A 20,598-nucleotide genomic window follows, 5' to 3' on the forward strand; every position below is an offset into this window, starting at 1 on the left:
TCACTAGGGGGGACCAGAAGGGTTTGGGGGAGACGCTGTTTCCCCTAGCGCCCACTGGCATAACAAGGAGTAATGGGCACAAGTTGATGGAGAGGAGGTATAGATTGGACATCCGCAAAAACTACTTCACAGTTAGGGCGGCTAGGAGCTGGAACCAACTTCCAAGGAAAGTGGTGCTGGCCCCTACCCTGGGGGTCTTTAAGGAGAGGCTGGATGCCTACCTGGCTGGACTCATTTGAGTCCCGTTTCTCTTTTTGGGGTTTTTTGTTGTTCTCCCGCCCTGGCGGGGGGTCAGGCTAGAAGATCTACTAGGTCCCTTCTGACCCTTAATCTATGAATCTATGAAATTTTGCCCAGATCTTTTTTTTAAAAAAAGCTTTAAAAAAATACCCCAAATGAAGTCAGTTTCAAACCATCTTTTCTGTGCTCTGTGGTTGAGACCATAACACTGCGATGTTAAGAACCTGCAAGCTGTTCTGTGCCCAACACCCATTGATGTCAGGTCCCTCTGTAAAACAGCTTATAGGATTGAGGCCATAACTGGCTTCCCTTGTCTGAAGTGAGAGGAGTACAAAATTACGCGCGGCATAAACAGCGAGAAGGAAATTGTATCGACAGTGCGCATTTTCAAGTACTTCATTGTTGCTCTACTAAGTAAAAAAAATATATATATTTATGATGTGGTATCAAAGCTTGACAATGCTATTGAAAATGGTAGTTGGAAATCTGTGGGGGAAATAAGGTGGATTACACATCTCGGAGAGGAAAAGCAATTTGACAAGTTCAATTATAACTCAGAATCTGTACTATAAATCAATGGGAAGATGGGGGGATTAGAATTGCAGGGCCAGATCAATAATTGTCCCATTGGGTGGCATGCAGCACATGGGCAAGCACAACTTCTGAAGCTGTGAACCAGCTTGTGTAATTTCCGTAGACCTAATACCAATTTTTTTTCCAGCTGTAAAATGACATAGTATTAAAGCTCTGGATATATCATGAGTTGCCAGAGTCTGAAATGATAGAAAGTGTTCCTTTTTAACCTTGGTGTTTCATCATGAACCAGGCATTAGCATCACGTTGTGCTGATTTTTTCCATTTGCAGTTTTTTTTTCCCCCCCATATCACTTTCAGCAAGACTTTTGTAGCCACCATCATCTAAAATGCTTCAGAGCTAGATACCAGGCCTTTAAACCATATAAAGATGGATTTCTACTTTCTGATGCATGATTAATCTCAAGTCTGGTGGCTTGTGAAATGTGCTGCTAAATTTGAACTGAACAAGACTGTTGCAAAAGGGCTGACTTGGTAGAATGGTATGAAAACTTTTGGCACGCTTACACTTACCCAAATGCTGCTTCTGAACCAGTCATCGGGGAGAGTCTGGAGTACAAGAGAGAACCACATCATGGATCTTGCTACACAAATAAACCAGTGTTTTAGAAACTGCAGTTGAGTTTTTTTCTCATGCAAAGGAAAAACAGCAACCTTTCAATATCTCTAGGCAGCATATCATATCTACTCTGATCTCTAGGATTATCAATCCAGAGCAATATCAACAAAAAAAAAGTTTGTTTTCTTAGCCACCATAGCTAAGCAGGAAATCACTTTGTACTGACACTTTTTGTAACACCATAACAATTTCACATTCAAAATGGTTGTATAGGCAAATAAAGGAAAAAAGCAAAAATGCAGCCTAGTGAGGAAAGAGAGAGGCTCTGTAAATTCGTTTGCCCAGGTAGCATTTGGGGTGGGATGTTTGGGGCTTACATCTTCAAGTAAAACACTTTGTCAGGAGTTCCTTGTAAAAATGCTGGCAGAACAGCCCTAACTTTCGATGGGTGATAGAATCAACCCCTTTGAGGCTAGCTGTGCTTTGTACCAGCAAGCAAATGAACTTCCATCCTTTAATAGGAAGGGAGCTCCTATTAAAGTTCTGCCACTAAACTTGCAGGGAAGGTGGGAGCAATTTTCCTGCCTTGAATGGTGATTTTAACCCTCTCGGGATGCCACTGATCCATCTGCACAAGAGAGAACAGACCCCTGGGAATCCAGGATACTTTGAAGAACAAATGTTTTGCCATTTGCAATATATCAGTACCAAGCAGCAGGTGTTATAAGAATGCCAGGCGGGATGGCCCCTTAAACTCCTCTCTCTGCTTTTTATCCTCACCTAGTTCAAAGGTGAAGTGTTACACGTGTGGAATTCCTTTACAGCAGTGGATGTTTTTCCAGCTAGGTGGAACTAACATCTATTCAGCCAGCACCGACAGGGGTGCTGCCTTCCTCTCTCAGGATCTAGAAGGGAAAACAAATGAACAGCTTCCACAGTCCCTTCTCTTCCTGTGCCTGAGTCTTTATCTCAGACTGCAGGAAAATATTCTTCCTGGGAGCCCCTTGAAGAATAAATACAAAGTAGGGCTCTCTCCTACTTTTATTGGACTATACTAGCATCCATCCTTGAAGGATGAAAGAGCATTGCTGAATATCATCAAGGAAACACCCTAGAGCTCCCTAAAGATCACTCCTAAGAGCATGGTAAAAACAATGAAAAATTCCTATTAAAAATTTCACTGAAAAACCTTGTAGAGCTAGAAAAAAATAAATGAAAGCCTTGAGTCATATGATTGATGCCTCCTCGAGTGCCTTTTATGGGGAGGCTGTTTCTTTACCGGTCATTACTTGGGTTTCTCAAATCAATGAGCTTTAGTGACTAATTCATCCTGCTCTGAATTTATAAAGCCAAAGTGGCTTGCTTTATTCAGCCAGAAGTCCTCCTTCTGGTGGTATTGGAGCCTTAATGTTATCAGTCAGTTCTGCAAATGTTTATCCTCATTCATACAACTAGCTCTCTGAAACTTTACTTTGGAAGCTGGATGCTTAAAAAAAATTACTGGTGATGTGGCTTTTTGTGCATGTGCTAATTAAGGTGGAGCCTGCCAGATACTCGCTACACTGGGTTTGGGACATGTACAGCTGGAGAGGAAAGGCAAGAGAAGGCAGCTGAAAGTGTTGGACTGAAGGAGCCTGAATATTTAGTCCTCGATAGACCAGGGAGTTTGGATACAGACAACGGCAACAGTTACCTAAGGGAGATTGTTTTCATCACACTTTCCCCCTCGTCTATAATCTGTGAAGTGCCTCCCTACAGTAGGAAATACTTTATTGTGGGTAAGCAGAGGTAGAAAATACTGTTGATCCTCCAGAGCCACATTCCTCTCTGGCTTGACGCCAGAGCAGGAGTCAAAGGAAAGCACAGGTCACGTAAAACGCTCTGGTGGGTCCTGGGCAGAGCAGGGCTGCGGGGACTCGTAAAAGGTGGTTTTGTTTAAGGGGCTCCTTGGAAGCGGATGAGTGTGGCCCTTTGATCGGGAGAACGCAATACCTGTCAGTTTAAATGTTTCCTTCCAGCTGTAGCCAACGGTGTGTGTGGAAGGAAGAAGCTGTATTTGTTGGCATCCATACCAACCAACTCACTAGTCGTGAGGCCTCCCTGGAAGGTGAACTTGGTGACCTCTTGGAAGCCCATCTCAATTCAAACAGCTCTGGTCAGATCTGTGCGACTTGGAAGGGGCTTTTCAGAAGTCATCAAGTCCATCTTCCTGACTACGCAGGGTTCTAGCAAAGAGATGCTATTGAGTCCTGACGGAAAGTTCTTGGATTCTGCCCTTCTCCTGTAAAACATCTGCTATTAAATTCACTGAATGAAGGGTCACATTAAACATCACACTGTTTTAAGCTTTTCCTAATGTTTAACCTAGGAACAGTATCTTCTCTCTCTTCTAGAGAATCCAGTGCATGGCATGGGCCAGTTGATGCTTCCTTTTAAAGCCTGTCTATACAAATATGCTCACATTCTGTAGCAGGGCAGCTGAAGGGTTAGTCCTATGGTCACCTGATAATCCATATCAAAAGGAGCTTTATACTGAAAACATACTATCTACTGGGGAGGAATTTTTGATTTGCCAGCTTCAGCAGTTACCTTTTCAACCCAGTTTTAACCACCATTCTGAGATATCAGCGGTTGTTGGGTAGGAGATGGCAAGTTCAAAGGAATTGTTCAACTAGAGTTGCCATTGAGCTTTACAACAAGGTACCAGATGAGAAACAGGTACACAGTGTCTTGTACTCTGGAAACATCACAGTCCCAAATTTATGTGCCAGAACTGATGGCTCCACACTGTCAAGGTTGAAATATGACCTAGTAAAAGTATAACAGCAAGTGGGAACCTCTGGCAGGACTCTGATGTAGATGGTGAAGTTTGGCTTAGGTTTTTGCCTTTAGTATGGCACTGGCAATTACTGGGACTTGCCTCTAATTAGAATCAAGCCTTACATTGAGTTTGAAGTTTAATAAAATCTCACTGTTTTGCAAAGTGCTTTATTTTTAACTCTTTTTTTTCTTTTTTTGTGTGCAGATGATGAAGTTTGCTTGGGACAACTACAAGCTGTATGCACTAGGAAAAAATGAACTTCGGCCACTAACTAAGAATGGGCACATTGGTAACATGTTTGGTGAGTCGTCGCTGTGTTTAATGCAGTATTCAAAACCTGTGTTACCTCGGCCTCTTTCCCTTTTCACAGAGTGCGTAGAGATGGAACTGGGGCTGGACTGTTCAAAGTCCTTGGTTTCAGGATTGACGAGTTTAAGTCCCAGTGGGTTTCTGTGGCAGCTTGGACATCTGGGCTTTTTGGAACCCCCAACTAAGATCACTTTATTTACAGCCAGCACATAATGTGTCTGAGAGTTGCAGAGCTGTTATAAAACTGACCAATTTTGTTACTAAAGCAGGAAGTCACTCCAAACCTGATAACGCTGCTGCTCGAGCTTGTAAACGTCAGGTTTTTGACCAAATGGAGTGTTTTTCCTCGAATTGCCTCACTGGTGAGCAAGGATTTGGATCTCATGAAATATTGAATAAGTGAATCAGTATTAAAGGTGCTTTGCACTGTGTGCTTACTGACTTGTAAAATTTTGCTCTTTAGCAGATTACATTTTTTGGTAACTTGCATAATTCCAGTGCTAAGCAGCTGGCATTTTCTTTTTTGTATTTCTGAGCTGTTACCCAGACCATTTTGGATACAAGTCTATTCTCTTCCATTTCACCAGCTTATCAAATGACTTTCTGCTTGGCTCCATCTTCTACAGCACAGCCTATGCTAAAATGATCGTGCTGATGGGAAAGTGCCCAGCATTTGGGGAAGTGGTGACAAAAGGAAGGGCTGGCCATTTCCTCTTAACCACTCCTTTCACTTCCCTCCAGCAAGAGGTCATGTGAAGAGGAAGGCTCTTCTCCTGTTTCAGCAGGGGTGTCCCCAGACCCTATCCTGCCCGCAGTCGGATGTAATATCCCAGAGTCCTGTATCCAGGGGAGGGTGGAAGTAGATTTTTTCAGTGAATAAACAGTGTGACGGAGGCAGTGAAAATAAACCCTTTACTCTCTTCTGTGAGGCTGCTAACCCCTTCCAGCTCAGAAGTTCAGGGCTAAGCATGATCCTCAACCTCAGATGACCTGTAGGTGCAGTTTTAATGCACATTCATAAGGTGATAATTAGTTTTGTGGAAGTGTGCGAAGAATCTGAGCATGGTGGGTTGGAGCGGTTTCAGCATGAGGGTGCTGAATGAGAGTTCAGATGTGTTGGCACAGCACAGTAGGGATCTCGGAGCAGCTGGTATCTTCAGAGAGGGAGGGATGGTGTGTAGAGTAGTTGTGGGACTGGAGACCTGACTTCCATTTGTAGCTCTGTCCTGGAGTCCCTATCACCCCAGACAAGGTACTTCACTTTTCTTTTGTTTCCTTGGGGCCCATACTTACGTCGCAGAAAGTGCCTTCGTAGAAGAGGGTAGGGATGTTTGCATTGTGTCTACTTATGATATTCAGGGCTCCAGAGTTTGCTGTCCCCCATTTTTATTACCAAACCCTTTCTCTGTTCCTCCCCAGGACCAAGACCATGACCCCCATCCCCCCACGCCCCTCCAGAACTGCTTCCTGCATCTTGCCTCCTAGTTTAGACTTTGCATTTTGCTGCTCCTGTTGGTTTGGTGCATCAGAGCTTTTCTCTTCTGCAGAACTTGTCAGAATTCCCAAAGGGAGGTGGCTGTAAACAGATCAAAATATTGAAAGGTTTTAAATGCGTTTCTCATGCTAGAACAATTGGTGGTACTTGTGCTTGCTTGTAACATGTCTGTGAGGGCTCTCAAGGAAAACACCCTGGAGCCCAAGGGTTTTGCAGGCAATTGCTGAGGAGATGCTACATAGTGCATTTCTTACTGCCAGATTTTCTTTTTTCCCTTTCAAACTGCTGCTGACTCTAGAAATGAAGCATCAGGCAGTCCCCTGCCATGATCGTGCATCCCTGTTGTATTCAGAAGCATCTTAAAATTATGGGGGATACTGATTTCTTTTTTCCCCTCATAATGCTTTTTTTTTTTTTTCTTACTCAAGCCACAGATGTATCGTAGGCAACCCTGGTATTCTTCTGACTGGAGGTGTCAAAACTCAGCTGAGATTTCTCTACAGCTGCTTCTGTGTGGGAGGGAGGACACCTCTTTGGGGCTATTTTAAAACATGTTTGTGTGACTGAAAAGTAATCAAGTTCTTCAGGGGTGATGCATTTTCCTGTTGTGGAAGTGATGCTCACTTATAGCCAAGCCTTGGTTTTCAGCAGCCTCCCCCTGAGGGAAGCAGGGGAACTGCTTTTTATCAACTATATTCTGGCAAATGGCAGCAGAAGCACAAAACAAACATTCACCTTCTGTTCCTGCCTGTGATTCTGTCTGTGCTGTTATGGAGCAGTGAAGTGTTAGCATTTGTCTCGCCAGCCGCCAGGGGTGGGGAGCAGGGCCAGAACTCCGCTGCCACGTCCCCACCTCATTTCCTTCCTCCCCACTGAGCTAATTCTGCTTATAAGGGACCATGCAGAACTGCCCCATCACATCTTCCCAGTCTTCTCCCATGTGATACTCCTTCCCATTCAGTGATTTGAGGGAGGGGTTCCTTTTGGATTCCTATGCCTAAAGATACACTGCTGGCTAGGCTGTATGGCGTTTGCCGCCTTCAGCAGGGCACGGACTTGGAGGCAAGATTCTAAACTTACTTAACTGCTGGTCTTCTATGGTAAATTTGTTCTTATACAGGGAGTCCTTGGACTTACGACACAATTGGTTCCTGAAAACGGCATCTTCAGTCAAAACGTTGTAACTTGGAACTGATTTTCCCATAGGAAACCATGTTATAAATGGGGGATCTGTTCCTGAACCAAGGCCTGATGCCCTATTTTCACCAAAAATAACCTAGAATTTTGTACTCAATTATAGATGAGTAATATAGCTACATAATACGTTTATAGTGTAAATAGCAATCCTGTTGATTTGGAAGGACTACTTTGACTTTTTGTTGACTTTGCTGGACTTCTTGGAGGGCTCTTGGTTGGACTTTTTGAAGGTTGGCTGGAATCTTTTCAAGAGTCTCAGCTGCAGGTTTTTCTGGAGTCTCGTTGGCTTTCTTAAAGAAGGTGTCCAAGGAAGTTTGGAGAGAGGTTCTCCAGCGAGACAGGTGGCGCAGCAAACTTGTTCACCAGTGTCGCGTCGGATCAAGCGTTGTAAACTTGAAACTGATGTCAAAGTCGAAACAGTGTCAATTTATAAATGTTGTAAGTGCCGTTCGTTGTAACCTGAAACTTGTTACTTAAGTAACATGCTTAGAATTTGATGCTCCTGATCAACTGGCACCAAGACTCTTTTAATTTTCTGTGCATAATGAAAGGGCCACCAAAATGGGGGTTGGGACACATGACTTCTGAGGAAAGACTGAAGGAACTGGACTTATTCAGTCTAAAGAAGAGAAGAGAAGACCAAGAGGGGACTTGCTAGCAGCCTTCAACTACCCGCAGCGGGGTTTGAAAGAGGATGGAGCTGGACTGTTCTTAGTGGTGGCTGATGACAGAACAAGGAGCAATGGGCTCACGGTGCAGCAGGGGAAGTTTAGGTTAGATATTGGGAAAATCTTACTAGGAGGGTAGTAAAACAGCTTCTCTGGAACACGCTCCCCAGAGAGGTGGTGGACTCTCCATCCTTGGAGGTGTCTAAGACCCAGCTAGACAAAGCTTTGGCTGGGATGATCTAGTTGGGGCTGGTCCTGCTTTGAGCAGCAGCTTGGACTAGATGTAACCTCCAGAGGTCCCTTCCAACCCTCACTTCCTATGATTCTGTAACTCATGTATACAAATGTAAATGAGTAAACTATGACTCTTGCAATCTGAAGCCCATTAGAGATCATTAGTCAGCTTTCCATCTTTACAGTGGGGTGAACACACTGTAGAACATACACTGCTATTTCACCTACACTCGGTGATATTACTGAGAGCTAGTGCCTTGGAGTGATGAATCATGCTGCTAATGGTATAAGGAAGGATCTATCATGAATGATATAATCCCATGTCACACTGCACTCTTATTTTGCTCTAACCTCAGTTTTTATTATTCCCCTTGATTTTCTTCCTCCATTTTATACGGGGCCAGACTTGAGTGGGATCTGTGCATGCCCATCATCTCAGGATCAGGCCCAAAGGATATTGATGTAGGAAAGATATTGGTCTGAAAATGACACTGTCTTATAAGCATAGAAAAGAAACATCTGGCTAGAATTGGTAGAAGTATTTTTTTTTCCTGAGTTTTGGTTTGCATCTCCAGTAAGATTTGAGTAATTTAATCCCTGCCATCCTTGGTATCTCCAGGTTCCCATCTTTCATGTTGCTGAGCATAAACAAATGTTTATATAGCATATCTCGATCCCTGGAGTGAGAGAGCTGGGGGAAGATAAAGTTACGTACTAAGGTGTTTCACATACACTTCTCACTATAACAGTGTGGTATAACAGACTTATTATTCTGCCCTCTCCCCGTATCTGTCATGGCCTCTTATTTTTCTGACAAAATGTTTTTAAATCCTGTTAGCTTTGCAGCATTTCTGTAGCTATGGGAGAGCAGACTGGCATCTCTTTCTGCTTGTGCATCAGCCAAATTGTCAGTAACATTTTGATTGCAGGGTCTTTATTGCAGCGATAAGGTAAAAAGCTTGATTTTTTTTTTTCAGATATTTTATGGAGTGTGCAGGGCTGACAGTTAGAAAAATCCATCTTTTGACTTGTAACCTAAGCTAATTTGCTCAGAAATCACTGACAGCAAATAAATATGGAATCTTACAATACCATTATACAGTCACTTTTCACAGCCTAACAGCTCTTTAATATACTAATTTTAGTGTAAAAATAGCAATCCCTAACTAGATCTTTTTGTCACTAACTGGGAATCTCATTTAGCATCTCAAATTGTCTTGTCAAGGCTGCTGCTGCTGCTTTCAGCAGAAGCTGAATTTGTACTTCTTTGTGAACCTCTGCAAGTTTCTCTGATGTGAATATATGTGACAACTGTCACATTTGGGACCCAGGCAGGTCAAACAGTCTGAAAACCATGGATCTCACGGCAGCTTGGTATAAATGATGCAAGACGTTTAGAGTTCATCTCTGCAGACAGTTCTTGGTATTGTTCCGTGTTCGAGTGTTTTGGCGATGGAGTACACAGTGTGCACAGTAGATCGGGTCTGTGGACACTGTATCAACAATTCTTGGAAAATCAGCGGGTGCACAGGTTCAATTCATGTACTTGGCTCGGGTGCCTGTGAGCTTCCTGCACTGTGCTGACAGTTTGTTTTGATGAGGAGATGTCATTGGCCCCAGCTGCTGGGAAACCAGGCTGTTTTGGATCCCTTAGCTGGACAGGGATTGCAACAGCTTGGGAAAAGAGAAGGGAAAGTGATGAAAATATATGGTGTAATGCATTCAAGAAGATACCAGATGGATGGTTCCAGAAATGAAAGGCCTAACCCAGGGTGCTGGGAAAGCATTACTCATCCACTTGCTACAACCATAGACTCATAGAAAATGAGGGTTGGAAGGGAGCTCAGGAGGTCGCATCTATTCCAACCCTGCTCAAACCAGAACCAGCCCTAACTAGATCGTCCCAGCTAAGGTTTTGTCTACAAGGGTCTTAAAAACCTCCAAGGATGGGGACTCCACGGTGTCTCAGGTAACTTTTTTTACTATCCAGGGCTCATTTAGTCTGTGAGACTGGCTTCCAAAGGATCAACCAGTACCAATTCTGTGGGTGGTCTTTATGATGCAGACAACACCTCTACTAAACTATTGCCACCTAAACTCCTTTTTATATGGACTTCTGCTATGGTCCTAACAGTTTAGCTTTTGGTCACCATTAACGAGTTGCTGGGATCAGACGCGTTCTCTGGATACAAAGGGCTTCCTGTCCCATTATCAGTCCCTTGAACTATTCATTCTCCCTGTTGACTACACATTTTCCAAATAGCTGCATGCTTTGTTACCAGTGATTTAGTGAGGAGACAATAAAGCTGGCAAGTAAGCTACATAAGCCAATTAGAAGCAATGGGAGTTGATGTATATGTATTTAACACTGGGAAGGTAATTGGATGAAAATATTTAATAGCAGCATTCTTGGTGCAAGAAGAGAAATGTTAAACTCCGAATGCATGCTCACTCAACAGAGTATTTTTTGGCTCGTGTTCGTGCCTTTTTCCCTGTGATCACAAAATTGCAGAGCCCTGGAGTGTCATTTTATGTGATTAAAAAAAATGTTCTCTGAATTTGCAGAATTATTCCCTTCAATTGCTTCATATCATATTATGCTTTTTGCTTCATGTCCTTTTTAAGGAGAAAACTATTCCCCTCCCCCCTGCAGCACTAATGAAGATGTTTCCGCTGTTCCCAGAATACTGTCACTTGCTAGCCGCTTTTGAGAGTAGCTTATTACCCAGTTGAATATTATTTTTAAGGAAAGGCATTTTGAGTTTACACTGGCTTCTGCTGCCGCAGAAATCTGTAGCACCAAACTTATTTCCTGTCAGCATGAAGCTGTGATTCAGGATATCCATCCAAGCATCGAAGTTGTTGGGTATTTGTTGGATGATTCATACTGGAGCTGACATTTATCCCTGTGTTTTTTCCCCTCCTCCCACCTGCCAAAGATTCATCCCTCCAGACAAACAGGGTACATCATTAGCCCTCCCACAGACACATACCTATGTGTGGATCAGGGCTAGGGACGGTTGCTCCCTGGTACACAAAGGCAGCTTGTCTACATTTGGAGGCTTTTTCATTTGAAGGTAGGGTACAAAATGAAGTGCAGTAACTATTCCACAATAGCTGTGTGTGGATGCCTAATTCTAGTGTAGCTTACTCCACATTGTCATTCCTGAATAACGCCATGGGGAGACAAGTTCTGAAATCCCTGAGTGCACACCACAGCGGATCAGCTGCCCATGTTCATCTCGCCAGACTTCTCTCCTCATGTGGAGTGATGGAGGCCTCCTGAATTGGGAGGTAAGGTTGTCATCTCCTGAACTCAGACCTTCCATGTTGCTCTGTGGAACCTTATCACTAAAACCACCTCCTTATTGTGGTTACCACAGCGAGGCATAGTTACTCATTTGTAGGAAAAAGTACTTTACTTTCAGCCTCACAACTCTGAATGCTCTTGAACAGGAGTCAGCACAGCCCGCTGGCTAAATCTAGCACACCAAACGATTTCTCATCCAGCCTGCAAAGCTGGGACACCAACAGCAATTCAGTAGCAAGGGAATTGGCAGCTGGGTCACGGAAGGGGTGGCAGGAATTCAGCAGCAGGGGTAAGTGGTGGCCCACCTCCAGACCAAGCCATGTTTTAGTTCAGCTTTCTGTCCCATACAAGGTTGCTGATCCCTGCTCTTGAAGATTTCTTAGCATGGTATGTGCCCTGATTTCTGACACTGCTTAATCATCAGTGTGGTAGCAGTCTGCATAAGGCCAGTGCAGGGATTGCAGTGAATTCTTAATTTTAGTTGGGTGCTATTTTCCTTTTCACATATAAAGGTTCTAACATATTCCAAAGGGAAATGTGGTATGGGAAAGAAAAAACCCATACATGCACTGAGAAAACTATACAGATTTGTCAAAGCACTGCACTGACATCTTGAACTGGGCAAAGTGTTTTCAACAAAGCATGTATTCACCAAGAAAGGCACTTTCAGGGCAGCCCAAACTATTTGTGAATTCAGCAAAGAGTTTTTCAGCTGAAACGAAATGAAAAGTATTTCTGGAAATGTCAAAATGGTTCATTTTGACATTTCTAAATTGAAACATTTTGGATTTATTTTTTCCAGGCATGATTCATAAGGCACTTAAGGGCCATTCACAAAATGGAGAGGGGAGGAGGAGCTATGCCTGTATTTTACAGCCTGTGTTGGATAGGTCTGATTCGCAGCAGAGATCTGAACTGAAGTTTTCCATCTCTCGAGGGACAAAAAGGACTTTTAGGGTATCCTGCAGCAAGTCTCTCGCTCACTCTTGTTGCAGTTATCCCACTTTGTCTGAATAATTAAACATTCACTGGGACAAGGGCTGAACCCAGGCTAGCTGCTATCCTAAGTGAGCGGCCTGACTGCCTGTTACTGTTGCTTTCTCTTGTGTACAAAATAGGACAGTTTCAACAGGACCACTTGGGAGAAACTGCCCCCAAATTCCTCATACCTGAGAGAGATGCTTGAGAGATGGAAGTTGAAGTTCCTGCTTTGAATCATGGAGAGATGCGGGAGGTTTCAACCAGGATGTCCTGAGTGGGTCTCTGTGCACTGGAGTGTAGAGCATGAGGAGGCCCTGCTGCTACCATTACCACCAACTATAGCTCCTGGGAATGGCTCCTAAGTTGACTGGCAAATCTAGTCCTTTCCTTTTAAGTATCCTCTGCTGCACTTTAATTTTCGCTTGAATGACATTTTGGGAGGGGGCAGGGGCTGATTTGCTAAAAAAAATAGAAAAAATCCTTAGTTATGGATCTGAAATAACAATTTACAATTTGTTCAGCCACCAAACTAAAAAATCAGTGATGTGTATCGCCCCTCGTGCAGCATAGTCTTCCTGAGTCTGAGTCAAAGCCCCTGTTGCCTCCAGGGTTCTTTGGATTAGACCCATAGCAATTTTGCATTACAGGGGTTTGTGCAAACATTGGATTTGGTCCACGTGGATTCACACCCCTTGAATTTAGCTTGGAGTTTCCAAGTCAAACAGACCTGAAACACTCAGCTTAGTAAGACTTTGGTGTAAGATGCAAAGTGCAGACACAAACTGCAAAGAATGTGTATGTTTGGGACTTAAGAGTTTGACTCCAGCCCTTCAGATACTGAGGACAGCTGTGAAGCTTGGACTGCAGGGTTTTGGTTTGGGTCCATCTCTAAGAAGACCAGGCAAACTCCACATTATTGCAGCATAAAACCCATTAATCATCCCATGCTTCCTCCAGAGCTTTGTGAACCTTCTGATGACCCTGAACTGAATTTTGAGTTTAATGAAGCCTAAAGCCTGGAGAGTATCTTGGGATTTTTCAAAAACAGTCTGAACAGGGAAAAAAGAAAAACAGCAAAAGCAGGCAGCAAAGAAGCAAATAAAAACCTATGAAGGAAGACATTCCTGTTCAAATATCATGGGCAGAGAATAAGGCCCAGCATTTCTTCTCTAGATGGCTAGGAGATAGTAAGCAGAAAAAACACAGGGTTGTATGCCAGTAAGAGGCCATGTGTTTTCAGCCACGCTAATCTGTAGGCAGGGGTGTGCGTTTGGTGCTCACGACCATTGCTATTGATCATGCTGGGGACAGATCTCAGGAGCAGGGTGTTGAGCAGGAGCATCTGTGGGGGGCAAGAGCACCGTGGAAGTGGTATACATATAACCTCCCTGCTCTTCTTTCTCCCAGCCCGGGAAGCTGTCTTTAAACAGTGTAAGCTTCTATTTAAAAATATTTAAAGAAAATTTAAAAAATAGCCTCTGTATGAATGTTTTGTGCCTTATTCCGGACACTAATTATGCAGAAATAATTGTCTAATCTTCACAGATATCGAGTGTATGATTAAAAGGCAGCCAACTGAGAGTGGGTGTAGTTGGATTGCTGACTGGCTCTGCTCTATTATGGTAGCAGCTCCATAGCCAAGGCTGCCTTGAGATCTGCAGTCAATGCAGGGCTAAAGCCAAAAACACAGCTTCAACTCCACCACTTTCAATAGCAAGCCAGAGTGCTGGCTTAATTTTAACACAGAATTTACAAAGCTGGATGCCAAATGTTGTACCATCATTTACAACTCTGATCACCCTCTGCTGATTAACATATACCTTTCTCAGATGATTAGGCAAACTTCTCTTGCGACCATTGCTGGCAGTCGGACCTGCTCCCTAACTTGTGCACATAGATACAAAGCCACATGCAATCTGGTTTGGGAAAGCTGTCCAAGCCTTACAGGTGTTATCTAAAACATGTACATGTAATTACCAGACATCAGAGTTCAGGTTGGTCATGGTGGGGGTTGCTGTGGAAAGGATAAGAACAATTGGTGAATGGACTGGTTTGTCTGGCCTCACTGCTTATTTCCATGCTTCGTACAGATTGTATTCAAGGACTAAGCACTTTAACCACCCTAATGAGATCAGTGAATAAGTGTGTGGGAATCGTGTGGCAAGTTCCTTGGCAGCTGTAATTCTGGCTGGTTCTGGAACGCCTACCCAGCCTGTGCCTTGCACATCTGGTTGTGGAGGTTCCTAGTCACAGAAAATATTTAGGTAGGTGATGGAACAGAATAAAACTCCTAGCCCATGCTCTGCCCCATGCGCCCTTCCCTAGGATCTTGCTTGTGGTTTGGTTCTAGAGTGAAGCCGTGGAACATGAGCTCTTTGGAGTACAGAGTCATCAACAGTATGCAGTTATCATGCTGTGCTCATACTTTGCTTCTGGTTGCAGCTTTTCTCCAGCATGTCCAAAGGAACCAGGATTCAGCCTCTGAGTATGTGCCTCTTCTGGAATCTCCATCCTTGGATGTTTTCAGGAGCAGGTTGGACAGACCTATAGCTGAGATGATCTAGCCAGGGACAGTCCTGCCGTGAGCAGGGGGCTGGACTAAGTGGCCCCCTGAGGTCCCTTCCAGCCTTACTTGCCTATGATCCTACGATCTTCTCAGCATGAATTGTTTCACTAGATGTTGTACACTATGCTAGAAAGATCCTGGATTTGCATGGGTGGAGCATGGTAGACTCCCAAGGGCCTGATGGAAATCACTGGGTACAGATCTGTCTTGTTCAGATCTGGCTGTGGGGTGGAGCTCCAGCATGCATTGCAGAAATTCCCAAAGGTGAATGCATCACTACTGGTATCTTAATCTATATGGGCATTGGATATCACTCTCTTCCTTCTTTCTTCTGTCTGGCAAACATGAAAATCAAAACCAGATGAATGCTAGGCCCCTTTCAGAAAACCGGAGCAAGTTTAGAACTTCATTTTATTCAATAAAGTTATAATTTTTCTATGTTGAAAATATCTTGTGACTTCTGCTTTTCTACATTTGGCTTGTCCTTGCCTACTTGGAAAGGGTGAGTTGGGTAAACTAGATAACAGCAGATTTCTTCTCTTCTGTTTGTAATTTACTCCTTTTCATCCCTTTTTTTAAAAAAGGAACCCCTAAGAGATTACAAAACCCTCCTATATCCTTCCCATCCACCCAGTTTTAACACCTAAGTCCTACATAAGATTTGTTTTTGGAGTGGTGCTACTGAAATTTCTCATTGCCTTTTGTTGTTTTTTTTTCTCATCAACTGTTTGTCTAGATTAGTGTTAGACTTTGCTGTTTTTCATTGACTCCAGATGGTCTCATGTAGAATTGTTTGGGTTTTCTTACAGCAATTCCCTCTGTAATTTCTCTAGGTATCTGCCACATTCCTCCTATTCTTTCATCTTGCTGAAACATGCTGCCTTTTGGGATGAGAAGAAAATCTCTCATCCCATTTAATACAGATTTAACCTAATCCCAAAGGACATCAACTTTCATATCCGCCTTGTCACTGATTTCAAGGTTATAGCTTCATGTATTTATAGTGTTGCAGTAGGCACTTTTAATGTAAAGACTTACAACTTTTTCAGCTTAAAAAAGCAAGTATTTTTAAAATTTCCTTGGCTTGTTCTCACCTCTCTGGGGAAAAAATAGAAGTTTGAAGAAAATCCCTTGTGACTTGTCTTGAGTCATTTGTGTGAAAGTGTGTGGAGAGGGGGGTTCTTAATAGAATGGTTCACACTTATGATAGTTTGTTCTCAGAAATTATACTGTGCCATAGCACTCACTGTATGCAGTCCTCGATGCAAAGTAAGATTGCATTGGACTTGAAGAGGAAAGCTTTGGTTCAGGATATGAAGATGTTGCAGGTGAAAATGTTATTACAGAGGCACAATTCATTTCCATACTGATGTCAACGTACACAGAGTACAGTTGCTTAGATTTACAAACGTGCCATGAAGAGCACCTACGCCTATTTCCATTTTTAGGCCAAGTGCTTTATTTTTGAATGGATGATCCCATGAAGATTTAATTTCTTCTCAGGGGAGGAAAGAGCAAGGAAACTGCACGAATTGAACATTCTGGCTAAAATGTTAGGTGCCCTGGAGTCAAAAAATTCCAAGCAGAGAGATTTGTAGCAGGCATAAGTCACCCATAGCACCTGCACAGATCCTCAGAAGTTTGCATGACACGCTACAGTTATAACAAATAGTTCAAGGGCGAAGGAACTAAGACTTGTGTTTCACCCATGACTGAGGGTGAAAGTTTTCCACTGGCTGCACAGGAGCAATGTCCATGCATGAGGCATCTCCAATTAAACTCTAGTGCTAGTCTGAAAAGTCCCTTTTTCCTGGCAAGCAGAATCCTGGTTGCTGGGAGGACTGACACTTTGAATGTCCCGACTCCTGTGCACATGCAGAGTTGTAACTACATTGTCATCAGTGCAGCATTTTGATTTTTGCATCTAACCATCAGAAAGCAGTTCCTTTCCTTATCATTACTCCAGTCCGTCTCTGAGGGGCTGCTCCGTTAGTTCATTTGTTGGAACCTTGCTGCGTAAGGAAACCTTGATAACGTGAACCTAATCAGCTACCTGTAAAACTGCTGCTTTTAGCCATAAAGAAGAGAGTCCGCTTCAAACTTTCCAAGTCTAGCATTTCTGGGCCTGCCACCTCCCACTCAGCTGTGCAGCGGGGCACTGCCTTGGGTCTGAGGCAAGAGGGAAGCTTTATTTCTATATCGGTGTTCAGCCCTTGCTGCTTGTGTTCTCTGTGCATAGGCCCTCTGCCAACACGTTGGGAAGGTTGAGTTCGTGGCTTACCTGGCCTATGGTGTCGCTGAGGAGATGGGCAATCCTTAATCTCCCAAAGCAGATATTCCATCTGCTCTCAGAGCACCTGTGTTATTCTTGGAGGGAGAAGTATTGTCTAGCATTATAAGCTTCCTCTTGCCTTTTTTTGCTGTCATAACACATCTGCCATTGCTATTGCTGCTGCTGAAGAAATGTATGTGGAAGATAGAAGGGCACCTTCTTTCTGATTATTACAGCAAAGCCGGCCTCTCTTTTTGTGTTGCAAGATGAATTAGCAGTCTCTGCTCATTAACTGCTAGCTGTGTCTCTTGAAGTCCGTGGATAATTGTTTTAGATGGGATGCGTGTGTTCCTTTTAATAGGCCTGCTGAGGCCCCGTATGTTAAGCAGTGCAGTTCCTCAGGGAGGCATGCGAAGAAGTAAAGAGTATATAATCACATTACCTTTAGCCAGGCTAATATTAATTTCAGGGACAGATGAGAGGCTTTTTGCTCCAATAATGTTTCTGTTGTCCCCTTTCTTCAACCTACTGAACCAGCATCTCCAGGTTTACTCATCACTTGTCATCAAATAACTTACTTTGGAAATAATCATGTCAATCTCACTGGCACCCCAGCCCTGGCACGCAGGCAGAGCAGAAAGCCTTTCTCCCAAAGGACTATTTGAACCATTATTGCTTTGAATTTCTCACTGAGCTCTCCATCGCAGACCTGCATTCCTGCAATAAAACATCCTGACCACAGGAAACAGGTTGGACATATACAAAGCACATACAGCATTAAGGGGTTTGTTCCAAAGGTCCAGTCAAACTGGTTTGTCCTTTGGGAAGCTCTTGGGTGTAAAAAAAAACAAACAAAACAAAACAAACAAACAAACAAAACAAAAACAAAAAAAACAAAAACAAAAAAACCCTTCAATTTGAGTTTCAAGAATGTTACTTTTTAATACTCCTGACACTTCACACAAGCCTGGTGCCTGTCAGCAGGGAACCGCTGAGCCCTGAAAGATGGGCTTTGCAGATGGGGAAACCAAGGCACAGAGGATTAACCTTTGGGATCAGCCACTAGGTATTAGACACTAGAGCTTCGCCTGGCAATAGATGTTTATCATGAGCTTTCTCTCCTGCCAAGTGGAAGGGCAGTAACTATCTAAGGGACTTTCACTACAGTGGGCATTAATTTTCCTGTTGAGTGCCTTTCGGTTTTTCAGTGCACGATAAGAGTGCTTTCAAGTGGCTTTGGCCAGTTTGACCTCCTCCAGCTGTGGCTTACTTTGCCATATTAACCTTTCTAAATGAATTCAACTTTTTTTACTTCTTTTCCACCTCCCCCTCATCCTCTGCTTGCCCAGAGAGAGACTGCAGACTGTTCAGGCTGAATGTGAGAGACTTACAACTTTGAAGGAAATTGATATTTGAACAGCACGACCAGTTTCTAATACCAAGAAGGAAAACTATTTCCTCCCCAGCTGGAGAACTCCATGTCTAAAATTTGATCTTAACAGCCTAAAAGCCAACACTTCATGGTGCAGTTCTGTATTTGATGCCAGATTTACCTAGGGACTCTGCCGTACATAGGCTGACACACATTGTGCAGGTGGAACTGTGTGATTCATTATCACTTCCTGTGAATTCAGAGGATCAACTCATGTTGACAGAGAAAACCAGATTGAGATGTCTTGTGGCCAGAAGTTTGGGCAGATCTTGCTAACACAGTTGTTAGAATTCTTCTGGTTCGAATGGGAAGTGAAGTATCCTCATTTGAGAAACACTTTGCTCCAAGTTCTGCCATTTTCAGCCAGATGTACAATATGGCTCACCATACTCAAGCCAGGGACAGAAGACTATGCACCCTTGTGTTCCCTAAGTCTGTCTCCGAGGAATCATCAGCACTTTGATCATTTTTCCCTTTGGGCTAAAAAGGAAGCAGTTAGTCCAAGAAAGCATATGCTTATCTCTTGGCATGTTTTGGGTGTCCATACTTAGTGTGGGTGGCCACTCCTGGATTGCCTTGAGTGTGTTGAAGTTTATGGGTACTTGTTCAAACTGGCAGACGTTTGTCTGGGAGTTGAAAGACATCTCGGATGTGCTGATGACAAAGGTTTGAATGAGTGGCTGTATGCTTCCCTTCCTTATGTAATATGTCGGATAGCTTGGGGCTTCTATATTTGGGTCTACACACAAAAAGTAGAGAATGGAGGACAAATATGGAGGAGACAGAAACATTCTGAATATAAAGTGTCCTGTAACTCAAGTGCTGACGCATGCGGTGGTTCATTTGGAAAGCAGAGACAAACGAGGGTTCTCAAAAGCAAATAGATTTTTTTCCCATTCTGCAAGAGAATGTGCTGATAAGAAAAGAAATTGATCTTTTCTAATACTTAGACTGATTTTTTTTGTGTCTTTTATCTCTTTCTAGTGCTATTCAGTTGCTCGCACGTAGTTTTAGTTTGCGTTACCTTAACCAAAAGGGGAGCAAATTTATATGGTGTTAAGTTTTCAGGTTCACAGACAACCTTAACAGGAAAGATACAGAAGTAAAGTATTAACAGAAAAATGTTGTCGTTGGGGTTGCAGGATTCATGAGGGGTAGATAACATTGCTTCACAACCCCGGATGGTGCGGTTTATAGGCAGCTGAAATACCAAGTTGCACAAAGACAGTAATGAGGACTTAATTCAGAATTTCCATTTCCTCATGAAAAGGTCTATAAAGCTTTTGTTACATTAACGTAGTTTTTCTGTTTAATTTAATTTAGTTTAAGTTAATGCAACTGATTTGTTGAATGATCACTAGCCCTTTTATTTGAAAGAGCTGGCAATAGTATAAAAATCATTAGCAGCTGGTTTGATCTCATTTATTTTCCTTCTTCTCACTCCTCTAGAATGGATTATATCATTCAGCAGTGGCTTAGAGATTTTTTCCATGCTAGATTATAATTAAGAAAAGAAAAGTCAACATTGAAACAATGGTTGCTTTGGTCTGTCAGGAAAGGTTCAAGCTGCAGGTTTAACAGTATTTTATTTTAGCCAAAATATGCCAGCACACGGGGAGCACAAATAGCTAACTTGCCAAGCTTGGAGGTGCTTGGGAAGAGGAAGCAAAGAAGGAGCCAGTTCATGTGAATGGAAAATAAATTGAGGACATAATAAATGAAGATGGGGAAATTGCTAGAGCTGCGGATCAAACTTTGGGAGCAGGCCAGTGCACAAACTATTGTTTGATCAGAGCTGTGCCCAAGAGTGCTGTGAACCTCCTGTGTATTATTGACTCTTTTTTAATAGCATTGCTGCTGTCAGGATTGAGAAGAGCAGCTTGAAAGTTCTTTGGTTTTAAAAAAAAAAAAAAAAAAAAA

The 20,598-nt window shown here is 43.0% G+C and overlaps 1 protein-coding gene across 1 annotated transcript in view; it reads left to right on the plus strand.

Annotated features, from left to right (window-relative positions):
• MAN1C1 (mannosidase alpha class 1C member 1) overlaps nt 1–20,598 on the plus strand; it is a 75,498-nt gene that overhangs the window by 5,834 nt on the left and 49,066 nt on the right. Inside the window, exon 2 of the mRNA XM_019512446.1 lies at nt 4,419–4,515. Coding sequence (XP_019367991.1) covers nt 4,419–4,515 — 97 coding nt within the window. The remainder of the gene's footprint in view (nt 1–4,418; nt 4,516–20,598) is intronic.

This window comes from Gavialis gangeticus, unplaced genomic scaffold, assembly GCF_001723915.1.
Source record: "Gavialis gangeticus isolate Ggan-Ray unplaced genomic scaffold, GavGan_comp1, whole genome shotgun sequence".
Lineage (NCBI taxonomy): Eukaryota > Metazoa > Chordata > Crocodylia > Gavialidae > Gavialis > Gavialis gangeticus.